Raw genomic sequence first — 25,402 nt, 5'->3', positions numbered from 1 at the left:
TCAATTTTGTATCAGATGTGGTATAGTGTTTCTGAAAGCAGAGAGATTGAGAGAGAGGGGGAGGAGTCGCGGTGATATGGAAAACCACTTAACCAAACAATAGGTTAAGGATGGATTATCCCCAGGGCGTCATAATCCTCATAGCAGACCAATGGGTTAAGAACCTATCAATCAAAAGAGAACAATACTTTAGTTAGCTACTGCCAAGGAAATGCTAGACAGGAAGAAAGTCTGTCAGAGCCAGAAACCATCAATTATATCATGACACCACAATCGATTAAGTTAAATTGTAATAGTGTGTTCTTATTGCAAATGCATTTTTTTTATCTTTAATAAAAATAATAGAGAAATAATTAAACAGTGTTATGCTTTACCTTCATGAATTCTGCAAGTCTCATGCAGATGGCATTACAAACAATTGAAACAAATTTGGTAGTTATGGATTTTGGAACATGATACTGGCACTATAGAGAAGAATGTAAATCCCAATTACCAGGCAATGCAATGCTATTTGTAATTTGAGTTCTGGAGACACTGCTTCATGCATTATGGGACCGTTGCCTTTCGCGAGCAAGTGCTCTACCCACTGAGCTACACAAGCAAAGGTCCTGAGTTCGAGTCTCAGTTCGGCACACAGTTTTAATCTGCCAGGAAGTTTCATATCAGCGCACACTCCGCTGTAGATTGAAAATTTCATTCTAGAAACATCCCCCAGGCTGTGGCTAAGCCATGTCTCCGCAATATCCATTCTTTCAGGAGTGCTAGTTCTGCAAGGTTCGCAGGAGAGCTTCTGTAAAGTTTGGAAGGTAGGAGACGAGGTACTGGCAAAAGTAAAGCTGTGAAGACGGGGCGTGAGTCGTGCTTGGGTAGCTCAGTTGGTAGAGCACTTGCCCGCGAAAGGCAAAGGTCCCGAGTTCGAGTCTCGGTCCGGCACACAGTTTTTATCTGCCAGGAAGTTTCATATCAGCGCACACTCCGCTGTAGAGTGAAAATTACATTCGAGAAATGCTATTGGTTGTAACTTGTGAAGTTGCTGTCCCTTTGTGATCTTTGCATACAGTAGGATATGGACATCTAAATATCTGTGACAAAGAAGAATATGAATGTTATTCCTCCTCATTCCACTTGCATAATTTTAAGCTCCCTGCTTAGGTTCCCACCTAACTACACATTCGGAAGTAGTCTCATATTCCGAAATAAACAGAAATATTTGCGACAAGGAAGAACTTGAATGTTATTGCTCCTCGTTTTATTCACAGCAATTTAAGGTGTTTTCTTAGATGTCTGCCTGACCATACATTCAGAAAACGTCACATACTAGGAAATAAACAGATAAATAGACAAATATTTATTTCATCCTTCATTCTCTAATCAGACGGAACAGTTAATATCACAGAATATTGCAGAACATACTTGTATTGCTTCATACGAAAGTCACAGTCGTGTTAACAATGCTAGGATGAAAAATATTTGCATATAGGACATGAACCCATATCATTTGACTCTGCAATTCTCGATAGTATCAATTACACTAATCCATGAATTTACTCAGAAAGAGATATCAAAAAATTTTCATTGACTTTAATTGCAACATTTAAGTAAGACCTATAAATGGTAAGAACTTTTCTCTTTTCAATTTATTGTTGAGGAGGTCTTATTTTTCGCTCGTCAAGTGTTGTTCCAGATCACATATAGACTCTCCTCCCTCGCTGAAGATGTAGTTTATAAAACAATGTAAGACAACTATGTAAGTTATTCTTGTCTTGGATGATGCAGATGCTTTGATGTCCATATACATTATTTTCTTGCTATTTATTTCGTTAATAGTGGTTGATAGCAAACTTACTCCTTTAAATTTTATCGATTTCCATAGATCTGCAATTAAGAAGTAACCTACTGTTCAATGAATGGCAGTCGACCATTCCACAGAACTGGCAGTTACCTTTATTCTATGGTGTCTCTCAGATGTCACGTCAAATCATTTATAAACGTCTAAGCTGCTGTGCGCAACCTCGAATTGAAGTATTTGTCCAAAAAAATTGACCAGAAAGTCTTCCAATTTAAATGCGTGTGTGTCATCTGGTTTGCTGGAGAACATGAAATTTTTTGCAATAGTTTGTGTCATTTTCTTTGTTGTATAGAATCTTATATTGGAGTCCTCTCTAATACATATGTTGCAGTTTGCAAGGCATGAATTATATTTTTTGGCGTCCTTCTATCGTCTCTATTTTCTGCCACAATACCCCACCCCTCTTAAGTAAGTCCGAACGACTAGCTGGTAAATTTTACCATAGTGCCTCTTGAACACTTATATCGTTGATCCGTTATTAACTGACACTTAATCATAAGAATGACGTGCTTGTGACAAATTTTCAATACGCTGTTACTTCGAAACAGCTTACTGGAAGTTATAATACAAAACAGCTAATTATTCCAAAATCATAGACTTACTAAAAATGGATATGGCACCTTCCGTTTCAAATCAAAGATAGCACCAGTAAAGCGTAATAGTCTCTGGCACTAAAGGAAGTAGTGTAGTTTTACCATTAACGTATACTAAGGGCATTGAGGCAACGTGTGAGCCCGAGAAAGCACATGTGTCCATATATAAATTCTCGTGCGTATCCTTTTGTTTCCATTTCTCTGTGATTGTGCATGAAAAAGAGGAATCGTATGGACATAGTTTAAAAAGGATTACCAAATACAGCAAGGTAATCCTCGCAGATAAAACGTTACGTGTGAACGGGCCATTTCGTTGTTTCAACAAGGGTTCAAAGTGCATGTCTGAAGTGAAGTGGTTTGTCTTTGAGAGCCATATTTATCGATAGCGTCATTTAGTCGAATGTGTAGCGTCTGATCTTACTGTCTCCACGAGGTTTCCAAGATGGCTAAGAAGAAGGATGGCGATAAATCAGCGCAAAACGCTGATTCCAATAAACAAGACAAAACAGAAAATCATGATGACGGAAAACCTAACTTCGATGATCCCGAGGGCTATGTGGACAACATTACTGATGAAGGTATTGTATTATTATAATTTGGGGCGTTAGAAGTTGGCATATGGGCTGTGCTTTTCTACTAAGTTGCGTGGATAATAGTTATTTACAACATGTGATCTGCGATTTAACAAGAAATGTGAATAAACCAAATTCGGCGAAGAATCTGAATTCCCGCGCTCAGAAAAAAAATTATTTGCCGGGACGGTATTAGAGGTTAAATGCATGTGGCAGCTGCAGTTATCTGCTTTTTTTACATTTTTGAACGGAATAGTGCTGGTGAATGCAAAACATTGTAAAATTGACGTGAGCTTGACTCGAAGTACAGTGCTAATACTATCTTAGTGAGGTATGTTGGTGAATGGTAAGAGAGAATCACGCGTTTTGTTTTAATTTATCAAGCATTGGATAAAAGGGTATCACCGACGCTATACGGAATATAGCATTACATATATTGTGAGTTAAGGGTGCAGAATTCGCCCCTTACCTTCTAGTCATACTTTTTTTTTTTTTTTTTTAAGGTCTGTCAAAACATAACTTTGTACATGTCTTACAGGCTAACCCGACCTATGTGATGTTTCTCTATCAACTTGGATGGGCCTACATCAAATGACTGTAATTGACTGTTGGTTGGGCAGTTCATGCGCTCATATTTTTCATTGGAAATTGACATTGATTGCAAAGTGCAGTTAGGCTATATTGTAAAAATTCAGAAACTGAATGGTTTTCCTCCTGTCAGAATTTTTTGAATTATTATTGCTACAAAACATAGGAAAACGGTTATTTAAATACTATCTGCCGGTTGGCCAAAGATGGAGTAGATTACAAATGTCTGTCACCAGAACCAAGATACAGTGTGGTAGATGGCATTATTCCGCATCACACTCTAGGCCTTCAGTTTTCTCCTGGGGTAGATGTTTCTCGTATATTTTCGTGTCAGTGATTGAAATACCTCAAAACACAGGAACTCATTCATTAGTGGAGAGCATAGATGCTGTATAGTCTCATTCCTCAGACCATGAGATATGTAACACACATCGTACATTTGTTTTGTGCAGAAGTTGGAAATTCTACTGCAATTTACAAAGCCTTAGATCCAATTGGGATTGCAAAGGTGTTATTTTACTGAAGAAGCTTGCAAATATTTGTGACTGATTGTCTGCATTTCTATTTTTTGTACCGGGGGTAGTTGTTACGGTATGTGACTTGCCATTCTCTCCAACTTTACTTGTCCTACCAGTAATGACAATTATCATGGTAGTCTGATTCATCATACATGTATTCAACTAGAGCCCCATTTCTTAAAACCTGTATTGTCTCTTGTTTACAGCTTCTGCTGTTCTGCGTATGTTTGCAATGGAGACTACTGTTGTTGTCACACAAATCATAATAAGCTATTATTCATGATCTATTACAGAAAATCACGAATGCCATTCATTTTGTATATGTGTACATTGTGAAATTTTGAATTGTCAACTGCATAGAACAAATTGCTGCTGTATTTAACATGAGTAACTATAATGTTGAAAGATTGGATCAAATCTTAGGAAAGATGAGAATATTTTAAAACTTGAGGCTGGGCATTTGCTTGTATGTTGTGTACAGGTCAACAGATTTAGAATCAATGGAACGTATTTAACCAGAAGGCTAGATTATGTCAAAAGGTGGGAGTCTGGTTACAAGTTGGTGAAGCCAATGAATGTAATGTAATGGGAATAATGACAATCCATATGGCATGTATTCTGTGTATATTGGATTTCAATGAGTGGCTCATGTCCACATTTTTATGCCATAGATCAAAGAAGACGGGTGGTATCTGGTTATTTAGTCCATTTATAAGTATTTTAATTTTTTATGTGGTTGCCTTATATTTGAAAAGTTCAAAACAAATTTTTAAAATAATTTATCTTGCACCTTTACTGGATGGCGGCCATTTTTATTTGTAGGCGCGCAGACTTTTTTTCAGTCTGGAGACATTAGCAAAAATTTGAATATCTCTGCCCTAGGTTAAGTTACAACTTTGCAATTGACATTATTGTTTTCTGAAAAGTGTCCTCTACAACGTTGTCTATTACACAAAATACCCTAAGTTCAAAAATAACAGGTCAAAATGACCTCAAAAGTTTGGGTACTATCCAAATTTTCAGAAGTCCACTTTTTAGGTCCAAAAATAACAAACAAGGAGTGATTTATGAGTTTACTTTTTCCTATAGTTAAAGATTGTACACTACTAGCTTCATGTAGAGCAAGAACACTTACAAATGTTTCCTTAATTTTTTATGAATTTTTGAAGTTTGAAAATTTTCACTTTTGTAAAGTTTGGAGTTAGTTATCTCAGGTGGGACTGAATATAAAAATATGCTTTTTGCACAGTTTGTACACCTATATGAAAGCAATGTACTGTACAAATTTCAATGTAGATATCTGACCGTGAGAGTCATTCCATGTCAAATCAACACACTTTAAATAAAAATTTTACCTAACCCTCTTAGATTTTGCAGAAAGTTGGTATACTTATAGTGGGTGCTGAAACTAAGAAAAATACCAAATTTCAATTTTTTACCTCAAACCTTTCCTGAAATATGGTCATGTAAACTTTTCAAAAACTGGCCAAAAATGTTTGAATGGACTTTTTTTTAAATTGCCCTAGAATCTGCCCTAATTGAGCTAGAGATCTGGGAAAGGTGTCATTTTGCAGCATTTGTCATGATCTTTCCAGTGATATACAAAAAACCATAGTTTCTAATTAATAACCTTTTCAAAATGGTAATTAATATTTTGATTTAATTTTTGTGGTTCATAGTGTGGGTTCATGTAGTCATGTCCTAGTTCATGAACCACGGGCAACGTATGAGTGGCCAAGTAAATGGTCCCGACAGTCGGGATACCAGTTACTTTGGAATAAGGCTGGGCATCTCGGACATACTCTGAGTCCTGGTCACCTTTGTGCTCATACGGCAAAGACTACCAAATCCACTGGTTAGTCCCTCAGCCGTTAGGGGTAAAACCCAATGGGACTCGGGGCAAGTAAGGCTAGCAACCTGCTTCCCTGGTACTTTAAATATGATGCTGGCAACAATCAGAGCAAAATGCCTCGGACCTTTGGAGGTGACGGAGTCCCACCTCTAACTGACAAACCAGGGACTCCTAAGATAAGACTTGGCAAACAAATGGTAATGAGCTGGGGAGCTATTAATATCAATGGGGGCTACTCTGGGAAGAAGGTAGAGCTGGCAGAGGCTGCAAGTAAGATGGGGCTGGACGTTTTAGCTGTTAGTGACATTCAGGTAAGGGGTGAGAAAGAAGAGGAAGTGGGAGAATACAAGGTCTACCTGTCAGGAGTCAAAGCAGGAGTAGCACAATGGGGTGTAGGGCTTTACATCAGGAAAGAAATGGAACCCAGCGTAGTTGCAATAAGGTATGTAAACGAATGACTGATGTGGATAGATTTGACAGTGGCTAGCAAGAAAATTAGGATTGTGTCAGTATATTCACATTGTGAAGGGACAGATCAAGATAAGATGGATAGTTTTTATGAGGCACTCAGTGATGTAGTTGTTAGAGTAAAGGACATGGACAGTGTTCTACTCATGGGTGATTTTAACGCCAGGATTGGAAATCGAACAGAAGGGTATGAAAAGGTTATGGGTAAATTTGGAGAGGATATGGAGGCCAACAGGAACGGGAAACAACTCTTGGATTTCTGTGCCAGTATGGGCTTAGTAATCACAAACTCCTTTTTTAAACATAAGAACATTCACCGGTATACTTGGGAAGGCAGGGGAACCAGATCTGTCATTGACTATATAATAACAGATCAGGAATTCAGGAAGGCTGTGAGGGACACACGTGTATTCAGGGGATTCTTTGATGACACTGATCATTATTTAATCTGCAGTGAAATTAGGATTGTGAGGCCGAAAGTGCAGGAGGTCAGGTCCATATGTAGGAGGATAAGAGTGGAGACACTTCAGGATAAGGAAATCAGGCACAAGTACATAACAGCGATCTCAGAAAGGTACCAGTTGGTTGAATGTAGTCAATTACAGTCATTGGAAAAGGAATGGACAAGGTACAGGGACACAGTACTAGAAGTGGCTAAAGAATGTCTTGGAACAGTAGTGTGTAAAAGTAGGATGAAGCAAACAGCTTGGTGGAATGATAGTCAAGACAGCCTGTAAAAGGAAAAAGGCGTATCAAAAATGGCTACATACCAGAACCCAGGTAGACAGAGAAAGTTATGTTGAAGAAAGAAACAAAGCCAAACAGATAATTGCAGCATCCAAGAAGAAATCGTGGGAAGACTCTGGAAACAGGTTGGAGACTATGGGTCAAGCTGCTGGAAAACCATCCTGGAGTGTAATTAGCAGTCTTCGAAAGGGAGGTAAGAAGGAAATGACAAGTATTTTGGACAGGTCAGGAAAACTGCTGGTGAATCCTGTGGATGCCTTGGGCAGATGGAGGGAATATTTTGAAGAGTTGCTCAATGTAGGTGAAAATGCGATCAGTAATGTTTCAGATTTCGAGGTAGAATGGGATAGGAATGATGATGGAAATAGGATCACATTTGAGGAAGTGGAAAAAATGGTCAATAGATTGCAGTGCAATAAAGTGGCTGGGGTGGATGAAATTAAGTCAGAACTCATTAAATATAGTGGAATTTCAGGTCTTAAATGGCTACACAGGATAATTGAAATGGCCTGGGAGTCGGGACAGGTTGCACCAGACTGGACAAAAGCAGTAATCACACCAATCTTTAAACATGGAAACAGAAAAGATTGTAACAACTACAGAGGTATCTCTTTAATCAGCTTTGTGGGTAAAATCTTCTCAGGTATTGTTGAAAGGAAAGTGCGAGTATTAGTTGAGGACCAACTGGATGAAAATCAGTGTGGGTTTAGGCCTCTTAGAGGTTGTCAGGACCAGATCTTTAGCTTAAGGCAAATAATGGAGAAGTGGAACAGGGAATTGTATCTATGCTTTATAGATCTAGAAAAGGCATATGACCGGGTTCCTAGGAGGAAGTTATTGTCTGTTCTACAAGATTATGGAATAGGAGGCAAACTTTTGCAAGCAATTAAAGGTCTTGACATGGATAGTCAGGCAGCAGTTAGAGTTGACGGTAAATTGAGTTCATGGTTCAGAGTAGTTTCAGGGGTAAGACAAGGCTGCAACCTGTGTCCACTGTTGTTCATATTATTTATGGATCATATGTTGAAAACAATAGACTGGCTGGGTGAGATTAAGATATGTGAACACAAAATAAGCAGTCTTGCATATGCCGATGACTTAGTTGTGATGGCAGATTCGATTGAAAGTTTGCAAAGTAATATTTCAGAGCTAGATCAGAAATGTAAGGACTATGGTATGAAGATTAGCATCTCCAAAACGAAAGTAATGTCAGTGGTAAAGAAATATAAACGGATTGAGTGCCAAATAGGAGGAACAAAGTTAGAACAGGTGGACGGTTTCAAGTACTTAGGATGCATATTCTCACAGGATGGCAACATAGTGAAAGAACTGGAAGCGAGGTGTAGCAAAGCTAATGCAGTGAGCGCTCAGCTACGATCTACTCTCTTCTGCAAGAAGGAAGTCAGTACCAAGACTAAGTTATCTGTGCACCGTTCAATCTTTCGACCAACTTTGTTGTATGGGAGTGAAAGCTGGGTGGATTCAGGCTACCTTATCAACAAGGTTGAGGTTACGGATATGAAAGTAGCTAGGATGATTGCAGGTACTAGTAGATGGGAACAATGGCAGGAGGGTGTCCACAATGAGGAAATCAAAGAAAAACTGGGAATGAACTATATAGATGTAGCAGTCAGGGCGAACAGGCTTAGATGGTGGGGTCATGTTACACGCATGGGAGAAGCAAGGTTACCCAAGAGACTCATGGATTCAGCAGTAGAGGGTAGGAGGAGTCGGGGCAGACTGAGGAGAAGGTACCTGGATTCGGTTAAGAATGATTTTGAAGTAATAGGTTTAACATCAGAAGAGGCACCAAAGTTAGCACTGAATAGGGAATCATGGAGGAACTGTATAAGGGGGGCTATGCTCCACACTGAACGCTGAAAGGCATAATCAGTCTTTGATGATGATGATGATGATGATGATTATTATTATTATTATTATTATTATTATTATTATTATTTATTTTTTTTGCAAAAAGTACATAATTGAAAATTTTCAAAATGTTTCCATAACTACTTCATACTGTTGTAAATCACATGGCAAAATATAAATGTGGGGTGATGATCGGTTCATAAAAAAAAAATTCCGGACTCTTGTTTTTCACTAACGGCCCTAGTTTGACCAAACTAACCTTTAAGGTAGTACGTCAGTAGAAGACCATATACATAGGGCTTGACGTCTGTACAATAATTCAGAGACTGGAGCCATTGTTGAGATGATGTAGTCTGCATTGTTACCTTCTAAGGCTTTGTGTGCCTACAGCATTATTGTGCACTGTGGTTTTAATGCACATCAGTTGTTACCTCTGTGTTGACCAGTCTGTATCTATTATATTTAATAGTTCATTTTCAAGTAAATCAATACATTGAAGGACAGTTTATAATTGGTTTTTGTATAAATATGGAAGTAAAAAGTGCAGCCCTGTAAGAGTGCAGTGTTGTAATCCATTGAAGAAGTCAAATCATTTTATTAGAGACAGAAGAAAAACTGAGAAATGTCACAACGTGGATGCCCAAATTATTTCCTCAAATACCAAGTGGTGCCAAGATTTGTGATGAATGTAGTAAAGGTGTAACCAAATTGAAAAAGACACCAGAGCCCATCAGTGATGAGTGTTGAAGAATCTTCTGGATCAGAGATAATCATCCGAGACCAAGACCCTGACTTCACTCCAACTTCAGTAGCTGTTAAAACATTTAACACAACACTTCAAGAACTAGGTGAGTCCCCAATTGACAAGAGAAAATTAACATCTAAGCATTACGCCAAATCAAAAGTGAAGAAAATCTCATCAATGACACACACACACACTTTTTGTTGCTCCTGAAACTTCATCAGATACTGATACTGATGAATCCGTTCTAGAAAAACTTAAAAGAAACTTTAAAAATTCTATAAGTAGAACAAAACAACTAATGATTCTTACAAGTTTACCTGAAAAGTGGAGTGTCAGGAAAATAATGAGGGAATTTAATGCTCCTAATTACATTGTTCGGCAGTCCAAAAAAATTTTGAAAGAGAAAGGATTCATGGAAGGTCCAAACCCAAAACCAGGGAAGTGTTTACCCACAGAAACTGTCAAAACTGTACATTCATTTTATGAAAATGGTGGTTAGCAGGGCAATGCCAGGTATTAAAGATTGTGACAATTACAGAAACAAGTGGAAATAAAACAAAAATATCAAAATGACTTATTTTGTATAACCTTGAAGAAGCTTACAAGCATTTTAAAGAAAAGTTTCCTAACATAAAAATATGTGTCTCTAAATTTTTTGAGTTGAGACCAAAACATTGTGTATTAGCTGGCCGGAGTGGCACGCACACTGTCTGCGTGTGCACAACTCACCAAAACATAAAATTAATGTAGAAAATGCCAAACTAAATACAGTAACAAACAGCGGCTTAAACAATTATAAGCAGTGCATTGCAAAAATGCTTTGCAACCCATCATCAGTTGATTGCAACATGGGAAACTGTGAATACTGCCCAGGAGAAACTGTCATACGTAAAATTATAAGACACACTTTTCATGAAAACTTAATTGAAAAAGTTCATTTCCGACAGTGGATGTCAGTTGACCGATGAATCTGGAAATTGTTCAGAAAACTTCTGAATTCATATTTATTTTGTAGTAAGATGACGACTTTGATTCGGCATGACTTCATAGCCAAGCAACAATGAACATTCCTTAACTCCACAAGAGAAAACCTTATGAAATCTGAATTTGTTGTCATGTGTGATTTTTCAGAAAATTATAGTATAGTTCTACAGGATGAAGCTCAGAGTTTCCAGTGGACAAAGACAACAGATTACCATTCATCCTTTTGTTATATATTACAAACAGGAAGACAAAATTGAGCATATGAGCTTTGTCATTGTTTCTGATTGCTTGGAGCACAATACAACTGCGGTTTACACCTTTAAAAAGAAGCTAATTTCATATCTAACAAATAAATTTCAAAAGATTCCAAAAAAGATATACTGTTATTCTGACAGTTCTGCTGCTCAGTTTAAAAATAAGAAAAACTTCCTGCCGTCATGAGGAAGACTTCAACATAAAAGCTGGGCACTTTTCAGCCACAGCACATGGAAAAGGGCCTTGTGATGGAGTAGGGGGTTCAGTAAAGAAACTGGCAGCTCGTGCAAGTTTGCAAAGGCCATACCAAAATCAGATCCAAACTGCACGAGATCTATTTGAGTGGGCAGTAGATATCATCACAAATGTTGATTTTTGCATATTCCACCCAAGAAGACTACGCTGCTTCAGAAATATTCTTAAAAAGCCATCTTGAAGAGGCATTGACAATCAAAGGAACACAGCAATTTCACACTTTCATTCCCAACACTACATCAAAATTAATAGTTAAATACTTCTCAGGTTATATGCAGAGTTGGGAGAGGGAAGTAACTACATCACCAGACAAACTGAAGTTACAAGATGTATCAGGCTATGTCACCACTGTATATGGCAGAAACTGGTGGCTTGGGTACATTTTAGAAAAAACGAAGAACTTGATGAAGTGAAAATAACTTTTCTTCATCCATGTGGACCAGCTAAGTCATTGTCTTATCCTGCACATGCAGATGCCCTGTGGGTGTTCTCACAAAAGTGAATCCATTTACTCCGACAGGGAGAACATACATTCTTAATGAAAGTGATGTAAACCAAACCCAGTCAGCTTTATTAAAATGTAATATTTGAAGTTCAAAGACAATTTATTGGGAAACTGCTTTCAACTCAAAAATTAATTTTTGTCTCAGGTTAGTATTAATGTATATTTTATAGAAAGTTGTTTCAAAATTATTGTTAGTACCTATTGTGTTAAATTTAGCTCTGTACACATACCTGTTACACAAAAACAAGCATTAAGTATTTAATTTGTTTAATAGTTCCGTTTCAAACATCATGGGCCAGAACTATTACGTAAATACTTGTACTTATCCATACTTTATTTCAGTTTGTAGTTAAATGCTCAATTTCTTGTTTTTGTTATATCGGATAATATACTGTTAGTGAAGTTGTATGAAATTAAAATAAGCAGTCAACTTAATTGTAAAATATGCTGATTAGTTTTGGTTTAATAAGGTGATGTTTTGATATTTCTAATATTTTTTTACTTACCTTTCAGTATATTTTAAAGAAATTCCTGTTTGTTAAAGGTCAGTTTGGTCAAACTAGGGCCGTTAGTGAAAAAAAGAATCCAGAATAATTTTTTTAACAATGAACCCATCATCATCCCACATTTATATTTTGCCATGTAATTTGCCACAGTATGAAGTAGTTATGGGAATATTTTGAAAATTTTCAATTATGTGCTTTTTGCAAAAAAATTAAATCAAAATATTAATTACCATTTTGAAAAAGGTTATTAATTAGAAGCTATGTTTTGTTGTATATCCCTGGAAAGAGCATCCAAAATGCTGCAAAATGACACCTTTCCCAGTTCTCTAGCTCAATTAGGGCAGCTCCTAGGACAATTTAAAAAAAGTCTGTTCACACATTTTTGGCTGGTCTTTGTAAAGTTTAAATAGCCATATTTCAGGAATGGTTTGAGATAAAAACATTGAAATTTGGTATTTTTTCTTAGTCTCAGTTCCCACTAGAAGTATACCAACTTCCAGCAAAATCAAAGAGGGTGAGGTAACATGGGTGTGTTGATTTGACATGGAATGACTCGTGAACAAAGATATAAATTTTTGAAAATGAGGAAATAACTCACATTACTCTACAACTGATCTTATGGCTGTTGCCTATTTAAATGGTTTATTGTTTCATTGTGATAGAATTTGTGACATATTTAGTTAACACTATCACCTAATATTCATTTAGTTTATTTTTAATAATGCAATATTAAACAATAAGAGCTTTCACTTCTGTTTTATGGTAATAAAAATGCCCATTTACGTTTAGGTTTATTGTCAATAAAGAATTAAATTATTGCTGGGTGTGGCATTGTTGTAGTCAGTCTGTTCTGAAACCTCTGTTACAGTGGATGTACATACTTAAAGTGTGTTGAATGTGTTATGTGCTTTGTTCTGTGTGTAATATGTAATTAATTTTGACAGATTAAGTGTAATGCAATAATATGGATGAACAGTGCTCTGTGGAACAGATAGCAAGTGAAGTGTGTCACAAAACAGTTTACAGTTAAGTTTCAAAAAAACTTGAAAAAATGTCAATTACTTTGATGAAGTTAGACAAACTTCATTTAAATTTCGAGTAAGTTCTGTAACTCCAGTGTGTGACTATCATGAGAAGAAATATATTCTGAAGTACAACCATATTTTTGGAAGAAAGTGCTGTGGTCCACTTAAAGTTCATAAAAAGTCTGTTACTGAAAGTTTGAGGGAAATAAAACGTACACATTTGCACTTGTTATGTCAGAGTGAAACAGCTTCCCAAGTGAAACATAATGTGATTCCTAGAAATTCCCTGTGCCCAAATTGTTACTCAAAAATATTTGTTGTTAATCCAGAACCAGAATCATGTAATCTTGTTAATGACATTTGTATTTGTAATGCGGAAGGTGTTAGCATACTGTATTTTGCTTGTTCTAAGTTAGACATATCTCCTGCTTTGAAAATAATAAAATTAAGTAGCAGTAAAAGAAAAGCAGCTATTGAAAATAAGATTCAACAAATTTCAGACAAAATTAGAAGAGACTTGAAGTCGTGCTTTAATAATACAGATACCAACATTATTTCTAAAGAAGAAGGAAAACCTACCACCCGCATTATCTGACACTGAGTATTTGAGCTTAATAAAGAAATTAAAAATTAAATGTTCAGTGACATCTAAAGAGGAAAAAGTTATTTTTAAGTTTGCTCCCTGACCCATGGTAAAGAGAAAACATAGTTCATGAATTCAATTTTTTTCATTGTTTGGTTAAACTAACCCGAAAATTAGTGAAAGACCAAGGCATTTTTCCAGTTTTAGGAAAGAAGAAAGGAGTAGCCTAGGTATAAGTGAAGAAACAATTAAAAGATCCAGCAGTTTTTTGAAGATGATGAAAACAGTAAAACATGCCCAGGTTGCAAAGATTGTTGTTATTGGAATTAAAGTAATAAAGCAGAATTGACTAGTGCTGTCAAATTTAAATGAACTTAATGTAGCTTTCAAAAATTCTCATCCTGAATGCAAAATTGGAAGGTCAAAATTTTGTGACCTCCAACCTAAGTGGTGTATTTTGGCTGGATCCTCATGGACACACTCCATATGTGTTTGTTTAGAGCATCAAAGTGTCAAACTGATGATTGCGGGTGCAAAAGTCAGTGATCTTAACTACAAAAAGAGTTACTAGATTTAATGGTCTGTGACACTAACAGTTATAACTGCATGATGAGTTTGTGTAATGAATGCCCTGGTAAGGAAACTGTTATTGAATTGTTTCACAATGATGATGAGGAAATGCCAGACAGTATTACCTTCAAACAGTGGGTCACAACTGACAAGGCAGAAATGATACAGTGGTTAAATCTCAGGAAGAGTACTTGGAATCTTTAATTGATAACTTACAAAAACTCAAGTCACCACTGTATTTTAAAAATCCAAAGCAAGTTTTTGAAGGACAAAATAAACACAACTTCATGAAACTGAATGCATAGCACTAGCTGATTTTGCAGAAAATTTTACATTTGTGATTCAGGATGCAGTACAAGGTTAGTGTTGGGTCAGTGACCAGGCAACAGTGCATCCATTTATTCTGTACTTTAAAAATGAGAAAGATGAAGTTTGCAGTTCTTCAATTTGCATTCTAATTGACTACTTGGAGCACAACACTTTGGCTGTAATGTGTTTCAAAAGTATATAATAAATTACATAAAAGAAAATTTTCCCAAGGTTATGAAGCTGATATAGTTTCAGATGGAAGTGGTAGTCAGTATAAGAACAAGAAGACTTTGGATTGGCGGCTGAATGGCACTTTTTTACATCTTTCCATGGTAAAAATGCAGGGTCGGCTGAAGCGTCTGATCCCACCCGTCGGCTTTGACCCGTGACATAAGGCTGTTGTGGTGTGTGACGTCACTACGGCACGGAATTTAGTTTGAGAGTGGCGTGTTTGTAGGCGTCATTTTGATGTGATCGGTGGTGCTCTCTGGTGGTGTGTTAGGTGATGTTTTTGGTTTAGTTTCAGAGTGTGGCGTTGTGTGTGAATTTTGGTAAATTGTTTTTTTGTGTCTTTGGTAGTATGGATATGACGGACAGGGTCAACAGTTTTCAGTTGTCGGCTATGTTGGGGGACAGTGCGTTGTCTCTGATAAAATATCTTCAACTATTCGGATTTTTAGATGAAGTCGTGAAGTGTTCAGTATGTCGTGAAGAAATGAGGCTTACTTGAAGTTCCGGCGTCTCGGACTAGGGACGGCTGTATGTGGAGATGTCGTAAGGATAACAGGTCAAGGGAAGTGTTCGATCCCAATGTGTGGCTGTGAATGTTGGTATTGGTATCGGGAGATGTTTTTGAGCTATATAGGTCAAGGGAATGGGATCGGGAGGTGCTGTTGAGCTATATAGGTTAAGGGAAGTGTTTGATTCCAGATGACATTGTGTTTAGTGGTATTTGGGGAGTTTGTGATGTCGGTTCTTTCGTCATTTTGCGTGGTTTTGTATGGGGGTGGGTGTCTAAATTTTTGTATTTAGTTTATCCCCAACCAAAAAACCCCATTTCCTGCGTTTGTCCCATTAAGTGTCATTAGGCTTTTTGTGGAATGTGAGTGTGTTTTTCTATGTATTTTTGTCCTCATAATGTGTACATAACGACTTTATATGCGCCATATTGGAATTGTGGTTTATGGTCGCTTCCACCATATTTGTGACGTCATGGGTCAAAGCAGACGGGCGGGATCGGACACTTCCGTATTTCCAAAATGCATGTGATGGCGTATGAAGTACAATAAAGCGTGAAGTAAAGCCAGCCTACAAAGATCAACTACAGACCAAATTCGCACAGTGCAGGACATAGATGTCTTTTGCAAGGATAACATTAAAGGCATTACCGATTTTCTGATAAAGAAAGAAGTGGTTCTGCATATGAAAACAACACTTCAACCCAGATTTGAAAACTGTATAACAATAAAAGGAACAAGGCATTTCCACAAATTCCTTGGCATTGCAGAATACTTAGTTTGATGCTATGTAACATTCAGTGCTTGAACTTACCACAGCAACTGGGAGGTCTTATTCTTTATCACAGAAGCTGTCTGAAGAAATAAGTGTTCTTAACATTCACCACCAGGTTTAGGAACAGTTGCATCTCAAAGGATTTTAATTGAAAATATTTATTTTAAGTAAGACAAAATAATATAAATGTTAATTTCAGTGATGTTTCCATTTTTTGTATATAATTCAGTATCTTACTTCAATAATAATTGATTATATTCCACCAATATCACACATGAATAGGCAACAGCTATAGGATCAGTTGTAGAGTAATGTGAATTATCTCCTCATTTTCAAAAATTCATATCTTTGTTCAGTCAGATATCAATGTTTAAATTTTTATAGGACGTTGCGATCATATAGGAGTACAAATTATGCAAAAATCATATTTTTATATTCAGTCCCACCTGAGATAACTAACCCCCAAACTTCTCAAAAAATGAGAATTTTCAAATTTCAAAAACTAAAAAAAAATTACGGAAACATTTGTAAGTGTTGTTGCTCTATATGAGGCTAGTAGTGTATGATATCTAACTAAAGGAAAAAATACTCTCATAAATCACTCTTTGTTTGATATGTTTGGGCCCAAAAAGTGGATTTTTTAAAATTTGGATACCAAACTTTGGAGGTCATTTTGACTGGTTATTTTTGAATTTAGGGTATCTTGTGTAATAGACAATGTTGTACAAGACACTTTTCAGAAAACAATCATGTCAATTGCAATGTTGTAACTTAACCCAGTGCAGAGATATTCGTATTTTTACTAACATTTCTAAACTGAAACATCATTGCGCGCTTACAAATGAAAATGGCCACCATTCAGTAAAGGTGAAAGGTAAATTAAAAAAAAGTTTTGAGCTTCTCAATTATAGGGTAATCTCATAAAAAATTAAAATATTTAAAAATAGTCAAGCAACCAACTTCATTTGGATTGACCCGCACTGGTTTATTATTGTCAGCGAAGCTATGTAATGCAACTGTTCACAATGCAAAACTTTTAACACTGTTGCTTATTTAATAACTTCCACTCGTATTTTTACACAGCTGTCTTAGTTGCGCAGCAAATAATGCTTTTGTTAATAAATCTGGAAACTGATTTTCTAGATCTACTCTTGAAATGGTAGTTTCACCAGCTGTAACTAATTATCAAACAAAGAACTGTCAGAGACGAATGCTTTGTTCATCGGTGATATTCACAATTCTGTGTGTGTCGAACAGCAGCTTTATTGACCACTTATGTGCAGGGTTTCCAATCTCTTAGCTTGAAAAGCTCAGTTAAAAGTATCTTCACCCAGACTGTTTCTTGTGCTGCTTCACTAGCCGCTACGACTTTAGATTCTGTAGTAGAGATTGCAATTGAAGTTTGTCGCCGACACATCCATCTGACGGATGCACCGAAGTACAGGCAGAGATCATCCAGTCCCTAGATCACCTCCATGATCGGCGTCACTATAACATTCAAAAATGCATTTGTCATCACCACTTTTGTAGATAAGTCCATAGTTATATGTGCATCTCAAATAGCAAAAAATTCTTTTTACCGTAATTACATCATGTTCTGTTGGATTTTCAAGACATCTAGATACTATTACAACAGCATGTTCTATGTCTGGTCTTGTCCCACACATCAGGTACATCAAGGATCCAACTGCTCTTCTGTAAGGATATTTGGTGTTGATAGGGTTCTCTTCCATGCCATCATCCTTGATAATTGGAGTTGTTACAGCTCTACAATCACTCATTCCAAAGCACTCCAAAATGTTGTTGGTATAGTGACTCTTGACTTGAATGAACCCTTCTTTTCTGTCATTTTCCAGGCCCAAGACATGTGATGCTGGCTTTGATTTTATTTTGAATCCTCTTTCAATATCTTCAGTAAAATCATTAAGTTCACTATAATTGTTTGCCATAGTCAATCTGCCATCAACATAGAGTACAAAGAAACTCTTGTAAGAACCATTCTGTCTTATAAAGAGGCAAAGATCAGCTTCACTTCTCTCAAATCCTAATCCTATTGCATAATTAGTGAATCTCTCATTCCATTCCTTATCAGGTTGTCATAAATATAATTTCCTCCAGGTCACCGCAAAGAAAGTTAGTAGTCACATATATTTGTGTAGTGTTCATCTTCCTGTTGTCTGCAACACTGAGCAAATGTTCGAATAGTTGACATCTTTGCCATAGGGCTGAAAGTTCGTTCATAATCAGTCCCTTTCTTTTGAGAAAATCCGTTCCTAACCAATCTTGCTTTGAATCTGTCCACTGATACATCAGAATTAGTCTTCAGTTTGTAGATCCACTTACATGGAATTACCCTCTTCCAAAGTCAGTGTTTTGTTTTGTTTTTTTGCTGCCATTTCTCGATCCATTGCTGCTTTTCAGTCACCTCGTCGACTTGAATTTATGGCTTCATAATAAAATTCTTTTTCTTCAGAGGTCATTCATTAACTGCATTACATAGTCTTTTTGGACATTTGTAGCGTTAAACATTCATGCAGTTGTGGCGTAATTCTTCCATCATCTGATTGTTCTAATCTCTCTTCAGTTTCGTCCTATAAATCGTCATAATTATTGAATTCATTCTCTCCTGGACAACTAAATTTCACTTTTATCTTAATTTCGTCTGATGACTCTTGAGACCCCGAATGAGGGGTTCATAATTTTATCTTCAAAAATAACAGCTTGTGATTTCATTAACTGACTATTTTCTTCACAACAGATAGGATAAGTCATCAGTCATAGCCAGTCAGAATCCCTTTTACTGCTTTTCGATAAATTTTCCCCCTTAATTGTTTTGGAATGTGAGCATAACGCTTAGACCCTATTATACATAGGTGCTTCATGCCAGGCTTCTTTCGATACCATATTTCATATGTGGAGAAGGTCCTATTTGATTCATGTGATTCATGATGGATGTACCAGAATGTATCATTTCAGCCCAAAACAACTGAAGAATGTTTCCATGAGCATCATAGCCCTGGTTGCTTCAACAAGATTACGATTTTCTCTTTCACTACATTCATTTTGCTGTGGCGTGTATTGCATAATAAAGTTGTGGATTATGCCCTCCTGTGATTGTCCTCCGTTATCACTTAAAAGGTTTTTAATTGTAAGTGCAGCAGTGTTTGTTTCAGTTATAAACTTAGTTTTCCTTGATGAAGTAAACAGCTTGAAACTTACTGTAATCACCACGAAGTAGCAATACCCAGAATTAGACTTTCCAAAAGGACTACTTACATCCATGGGAATCAACTCTCCTGGATCAGAAGCTCTCTTACATGGGCCAAATAGAAGCCAATATGCTTTATCATAAATACAGCCTTCACAGAGCTAGTGTGTCCAATCCCAGGTTTAAGCCCAAGATCTTGGAGATTAACATCTTGACATGTCGCTTACTTTGATGTGCAAAACTTTCATGGTACTATTGTAGTGCATTTTCTCAACTGGTTTCATTTACTTCAGCAGGAATGTTTCCCATTAATTCAAACAGTCTTCCATAATGGTCATGATAGCCAACTAGTTTTGTAACTTCACCAATTTTAAAATAACACCTTTCTGTTGTGGATGAAAATGTAGTTTTTGGATTTTTTCTTGTGCTGCTAAGACTGAAAACAGGATCTCTTTAATTTTTAGTATGTAGTGTACGTCACTCATTGATTTTGTGCCAGGTTCCATTCACTGCTGATTCCATTTCTTGTGTGCCCTTGCAAAGAGACTCAACAGTATCACCAACTGCTGATGTAACTGTAGGTGTCATAGAAAATGGTTCAAATGTCTTGTAAAAATTGTCAGTATTAGTGATCTGACTTGACTTGTTGCACCATTATCTACAAACCAGCTACCAGTGTCACACTCAGATGACATGACAACAACAAATGTTTCAGCAAAAATAACCATATTTGAAGTTTCAGCAGCTCCCAACACATCACTTTTGAGACTTCTGTGGTTGACCATCCGCATTTCACTTTCGGCATTTCTTGATCATGCGATTTGTCTTCTTAAAGTAACGACAGACAACTTTCTATTTCCGCTGTGGTTGTTTAGAAGACTGTTTCACTGAGTTACTAATAAGAGCCTCGTGAGATGTAGAATCTTCTTAACTTGACAAAGTTTTCTCATAATCACAAATTTGAGTTGTCAAGTTATCAACAGTCCTGCCACTTTTTGACATAAGCATCCAGCTTGATTTAAATGAAAAATACTCATCTGGTAGTGTGCCTAAAATTTTACAGATTAAAAATAAAATGGGTAATTATGGATTATTTTCTGCATCTGTGACCGTTTTTTGTTTCAAAGCATTCCACATGTTTTTCAGCTTTGATATATGAGGTGCTACATCATTCCTAGAATGTTTCACGTATCCAAAAAATTGTAAAGGTCATAAAGTTTATCTTCAGGAACACTGTCAAATAATTTATGCAATTCTGCCCATACTTCTTGAGATGTAAGGTGCACTATTTTCTGCTGTGTTTCCTCTGCCATATCCAATCAGTACAGTTAAAGCATTGCTGTCAGCTTTAAGGTAATTATTTAGTGTGCTCTTATATGTGGCTTTTACTTGAGCAGTTGCATCTTCCGCAGGTTCTATGCGTTTAAGTAACCTACTTTCAATAACATCGAGCAGTACAGGTACACCATGTAGACAGGCGTTTGCTTTGTACTTCCATGTATTCCAGTTTGATTAGCATTCCATTTAACCAATGCATATTACTCTTGTCGAACCTAACTTCAAAAGTTACACAGACTTACGAAAGTTGCAGTAGACGAATTACTGAATTTACACTTCAGTTAGAAACAAAACTTGACAACTTGTGTTACTTCAATTCCTTTAAGTAATTACGCAGTAGCCCACCTGGGCCCACAACCTGTTTGGTTATTTAGGAATGACAACTTTTTTGTAGATAAAAAGGCAACTGGTTTATTAGACGTTCACAGAATAATGCTGAACAACAATAATAACTTCCATTGCGGCAAAGAATGCAAAACGGTCCATGTCTGGTAAAATATAAATATGTAAATGTCTGTAAAGTTTTTAAATAAAACTGTTCACAACACAAAACTTTAACAATATCAACAGGTTTGAAATTTCCCAGATTTTAGCACATGTGATTCTTGGATGACGTGCCAGACAAGAAGTCCGGGTCAGTGAATTTTGACACACAAGTTTGTGCCAATCTGTTTGTGTTACTTTTTGCCATGGTATACTGTTTCAAAGGCTTGAAATATAGTTCCCAAAATCCTTGCACAATATTTTGGAAAATGAAAATCAAATCGCAAACTGGTTTTCACTTTTGTTGATATGAGTAAATAGATTTTTCTGTCACAGTAAAATAGACCCACCAATTTTTCAAGTGTCAGTTGTTTTACATTAATTCTTTCTCCAAATCAGCTGTTCCAATTTAGTCAACACAGTGGCAACATCATTGTTTATAAGTTAGGTTATCAGTAACGTTGTATATTTTTAACACAGCATGCTGATATCCTTGTGGAGGACAGTGAATTTGTATGTTACAGAAGGAAGTCGTCCAAGAACTGTTTAATAATCTTATCCATGCCAATTAACTCATTTGAAATTGTTTCATCACATCCATATAGAGCATGATCATTGTGTAATAAAGTATGAAATGATTACTGGTTGAAGGTTATTGTTTTCCTGCAGTTCAGAGCCTTGAAATGGCTAGAAATTTTTCATATGAGCAAACAGACATTTTGATTTCAATGTAATGAATTAGCAAATGTTAAATCACCAGTTTTGTTGTGAACTTATTTATTCAGGAAATAGATCTAAATTTCTGAAACCCCTGCCATCTAATAAACATATAATATTGCTTTTCAATTAAATCAAGCAAATCAATGACTTCAAAAGTCTTGCGTCATGCCCCACAGACATCTTTCACGTTAACTGGCATTTTAAAAAGTAACAACCTGACAGCCTAAAAATAATGTATACAAATCATGGTAGTTTATATTGATTGTAAGATCCAAAGTCTAACAGCTAAAACCATATTTCCATAATCACTAAAGGAAAGTAGTGAAGAACACAGTGCAACATATCTTTGGTCAGTGATTCAATCAACAAGGCAACCATTCACAGCATTTTGTGACCATTATGCTATCAGTAACATTGTGAACCACAGATACTGACGAGGTGTGGTGACTTCTGCGTCTCTGATACTCATAACCATAAAGTAGGTGGAACCACAATGGAGGGGTATCTGTAGAGAGGCCAAACAAACGTGGTTTATGAAGGGGACACAGTGGAACGACCTGGATGATTGACTGGTCCGGATTTCTAACATCTACCAGTGTGTCCTTGCTGCGCTGGTACTTGAGAGGCGGGAAGCAAGAAGAAACTATAGCTGTTAAATTTTTCCTAAGGGCGTGGTGTTCTAGTGTATAGTTTAATGATGGCACCCTCTTGAATAAAACATTATGCAGGTAAATTAGTCCCGTATTCTGATCTGACCATGCACAGCTCAGTGTTGTCATCAGGAAAAACAAAACTGGTATTGCATGCATCAGAGCAGGAAATGTTAGATCCCTTAATTGGATAGAGGCCCAGTGGAGCTACATGATTTGCAGTGGTTGGGGAGACATTCACGGCTGTAACACCTGAAATGTTGCAGCGAGCTTCCACTTGTTTGGGCCATTTAAAGGATGCCATTCATAGAAGACATTTTGAGGGCAATGAGGTGATTACACAGTGAAGCACTGGCTCCACCACCAGGACAAGGATTGGTGACAGGGCATACATGCCCTTTTTTGTGCTGGGGGAAGGCTATAGAACTGGATGGAGGTTACATGGAAAAAATAGGGTGTGTAGATACACACACACACACACACACACATACACATACACATACACACACACACACACACACACACACACACACACAAAACCACCACACATTAATACAGGTTTATATGCCAACTAGCTCTGCAGATGAAGCAGAGATCAAGAGGATGTGTGATGGGATAAAAGCAATTATTCAGATAGTTAAAGGGAAAGAAAAATTTTATTGTGATGGGAGACTATAATTCAATAATAGGGGGGGAGGACTGAAAGAAAAAGCCACCTGGTAGAATTTAGCACAGGGCATAATTTAATCAACATTTACACTTCGATCAAGACTTGTGAAAGATCGTATCTGTGGAAGAGACCTAGGGGCATTGATTGGTTTCAGAATTACATAAGTAATGATAAGACAGAAATTTTAAAACCATATTTCAAACTTTAACATGTTTGCAGTGGCAGATGTGAACTCTGACCATAATTTATTAGTTATGAATTGCCGATTGAAACTGAAGAAATTGTAAAAAGACAAGGAATGAAGGTGATGAGACTGGGATAAGAAACATATTGAGACTTTAATAGGGAGCATTAGGCAACAATTGACTGAAACATGATAAAGGAATACAGAAGCAGCCAAACGAGGTAAAAGGGAATACAGACATCTAAAAAAAATTAGGTTCACAGAAACTGTAAAAAGGCTATCAGGAATGGCTAGAGGACAAGTGTAAGTAAGTAGAAACATGTATAACTAGGGGAAAGACATATGGTGCCTATAGCAAAATTAGAGAAATATTTGGAAAAGTAGGAGCAGCTGCATGAATATCAAGCACTTGGATGGCAAGTCAGTACTAAGCAAAGTAGGTGAATGAGGAGGAAGTATATAGACAGGGTGTATACGGGGACAAGGAAAAAAAATTCCCGGATTTCTCCCGGATATCCCGTTTAAAAAATATGCTTTTTCCCGGGCAAAAATACACTTTATCTGTTCTAAGTGACAGTAGGTTTTCCGTAGATTTTCCCTCGGAACTGTAAAACTTATCAATCCTTTGAATGGTTAACGTTTTATACAATCGCTTAGAACTTCCCGGAAAAAAAAAGAAAAGACGGGGCAAAAAAGTTTTGGAGAGACTTTTAATAAAAAAAAGGGGGGGGAGAAGTTTTGGAAAGACCTTTGATTTGCAGCAAAATATACGTTGCATATTTCCGTATTACGAAAGTATAAATGCGAATTGCACCAAACACAGGACGTTAGTTTCCGGAGCGTTGAAACCGAGGTTCTGATGTTCTTTTGTAAGCGAGTCATATCTCAAGCCACGAGATCTTGTCAGCCGATGACAGCAGCTATTCAGAGCCTATGACACGTGTTATAGTCAGCCAATAGCAAGATCACTGGTTACATAGCGTGAACGCTCAAGAGGAAAAGTTAACGGTTTACATCAATGTACACAGTACATCTACAAGAAAAGCTAAGCTTTCACATATAATGTTAGTCTCTAAGATTAACACGCTACAACAGAACCTAAGCTTTCACAGGTAATATTGATCTTTTTTTGCGTGTGTTATACTTTGACACATCATAAATGTGCCAGAAAAATTTAAAATTATGACATAAATGTCTCCAAATTCTTGTAAGTGGCTGGTTCTCAAACTGTTCAGTTTCGAACGCTCTGTGATTTGGATATCCATCCCACTTTCTCACATGTAACACAATTCATCTTGCGTAAAAAGAAATTTACTTTGAAAGTAACGCTTTTCTAACTACCGTTCGTAATACTATCCGAAGTCTGTTAGAAATAGGTTCGATTTACCAGTTGCCAGAGAGTGCCAGAAAACAGGCATTATTGTGCGTGTGCAACTGCTGTGGTGTAGGAAGCCCGTATGTTCGTGTGTATAAAGCACTAAGAGAGCTTACATTACACCATAAAAGAAACAGTGGATCAGAGGATACTCCAGAGAGCATCGGAATTTCGTAAACCATACTGAAATGCATAATTCGGCTTGAAGTGCAAATCGGCTTTTTCCAGATTCACAATGAAGTAGGTCCCATCTGATATTAAGCTTTTCAGTGTGGTTTTTGGGATGTAAATTTTCTTGGAGTACCAGTACTCTACGATCTCATTATTGGTTCTTTATTACGACATAATGCCATATATGGCAGAAGATGATAACGTGCACTTGAAATTCAGCAAACAGTTGGAACTAGCCAATTCTGTAGAATGAAACACTGAGTTTCAAATAAAATGATTGCCTCGGCGGAAAGGT

General features: G+C 36.8%; 1 protein-coding gene across 1 annotated transcript in view; it reads left to right on the top strand.

Moving 5' to 3' along the window:
• Window positions 1-2,835: 2,835 nt before the first annotated feature.
• The window catches only part of LOC126162533 (eukaryotic translation initiation factor 3 subunit B), a 76,027-nt gene continuing 53,460 nt past the window's right edge, over window positions 2,836-25,402 (top strand). Inside the window, exon 1 of the mRNA XM_049919106.1 lies at window positions 2,836-3,020. Within this exon, the coding sequence (XP_049775063.1) occupies window positions 2,885-3,020 (136 nt within the window). The 5' untranslated portion in view covers window positions 2,836-2,884. The remainder of the gene's footprint in view (window positions 3,021-25,402) is intronic.

Source organism: Schistocerca cancellata, chromosome 2 (assembly GCF_023864275.1).
Source record: "Schistocerca cancellata isolate TAMUIC-IGC-003103 chromosome 2, iqSchCanc2.1, whole genome shotgun sequence".
NCBI lineage: Eukaryota > Metazoa > Arthropoda > Insecta > Orthoptera > Acrididae > Schistocerca > Schistocerca cancellata.
This window is presented reverse-complemented; position numbering and strand designations above follow the sequence as displayed.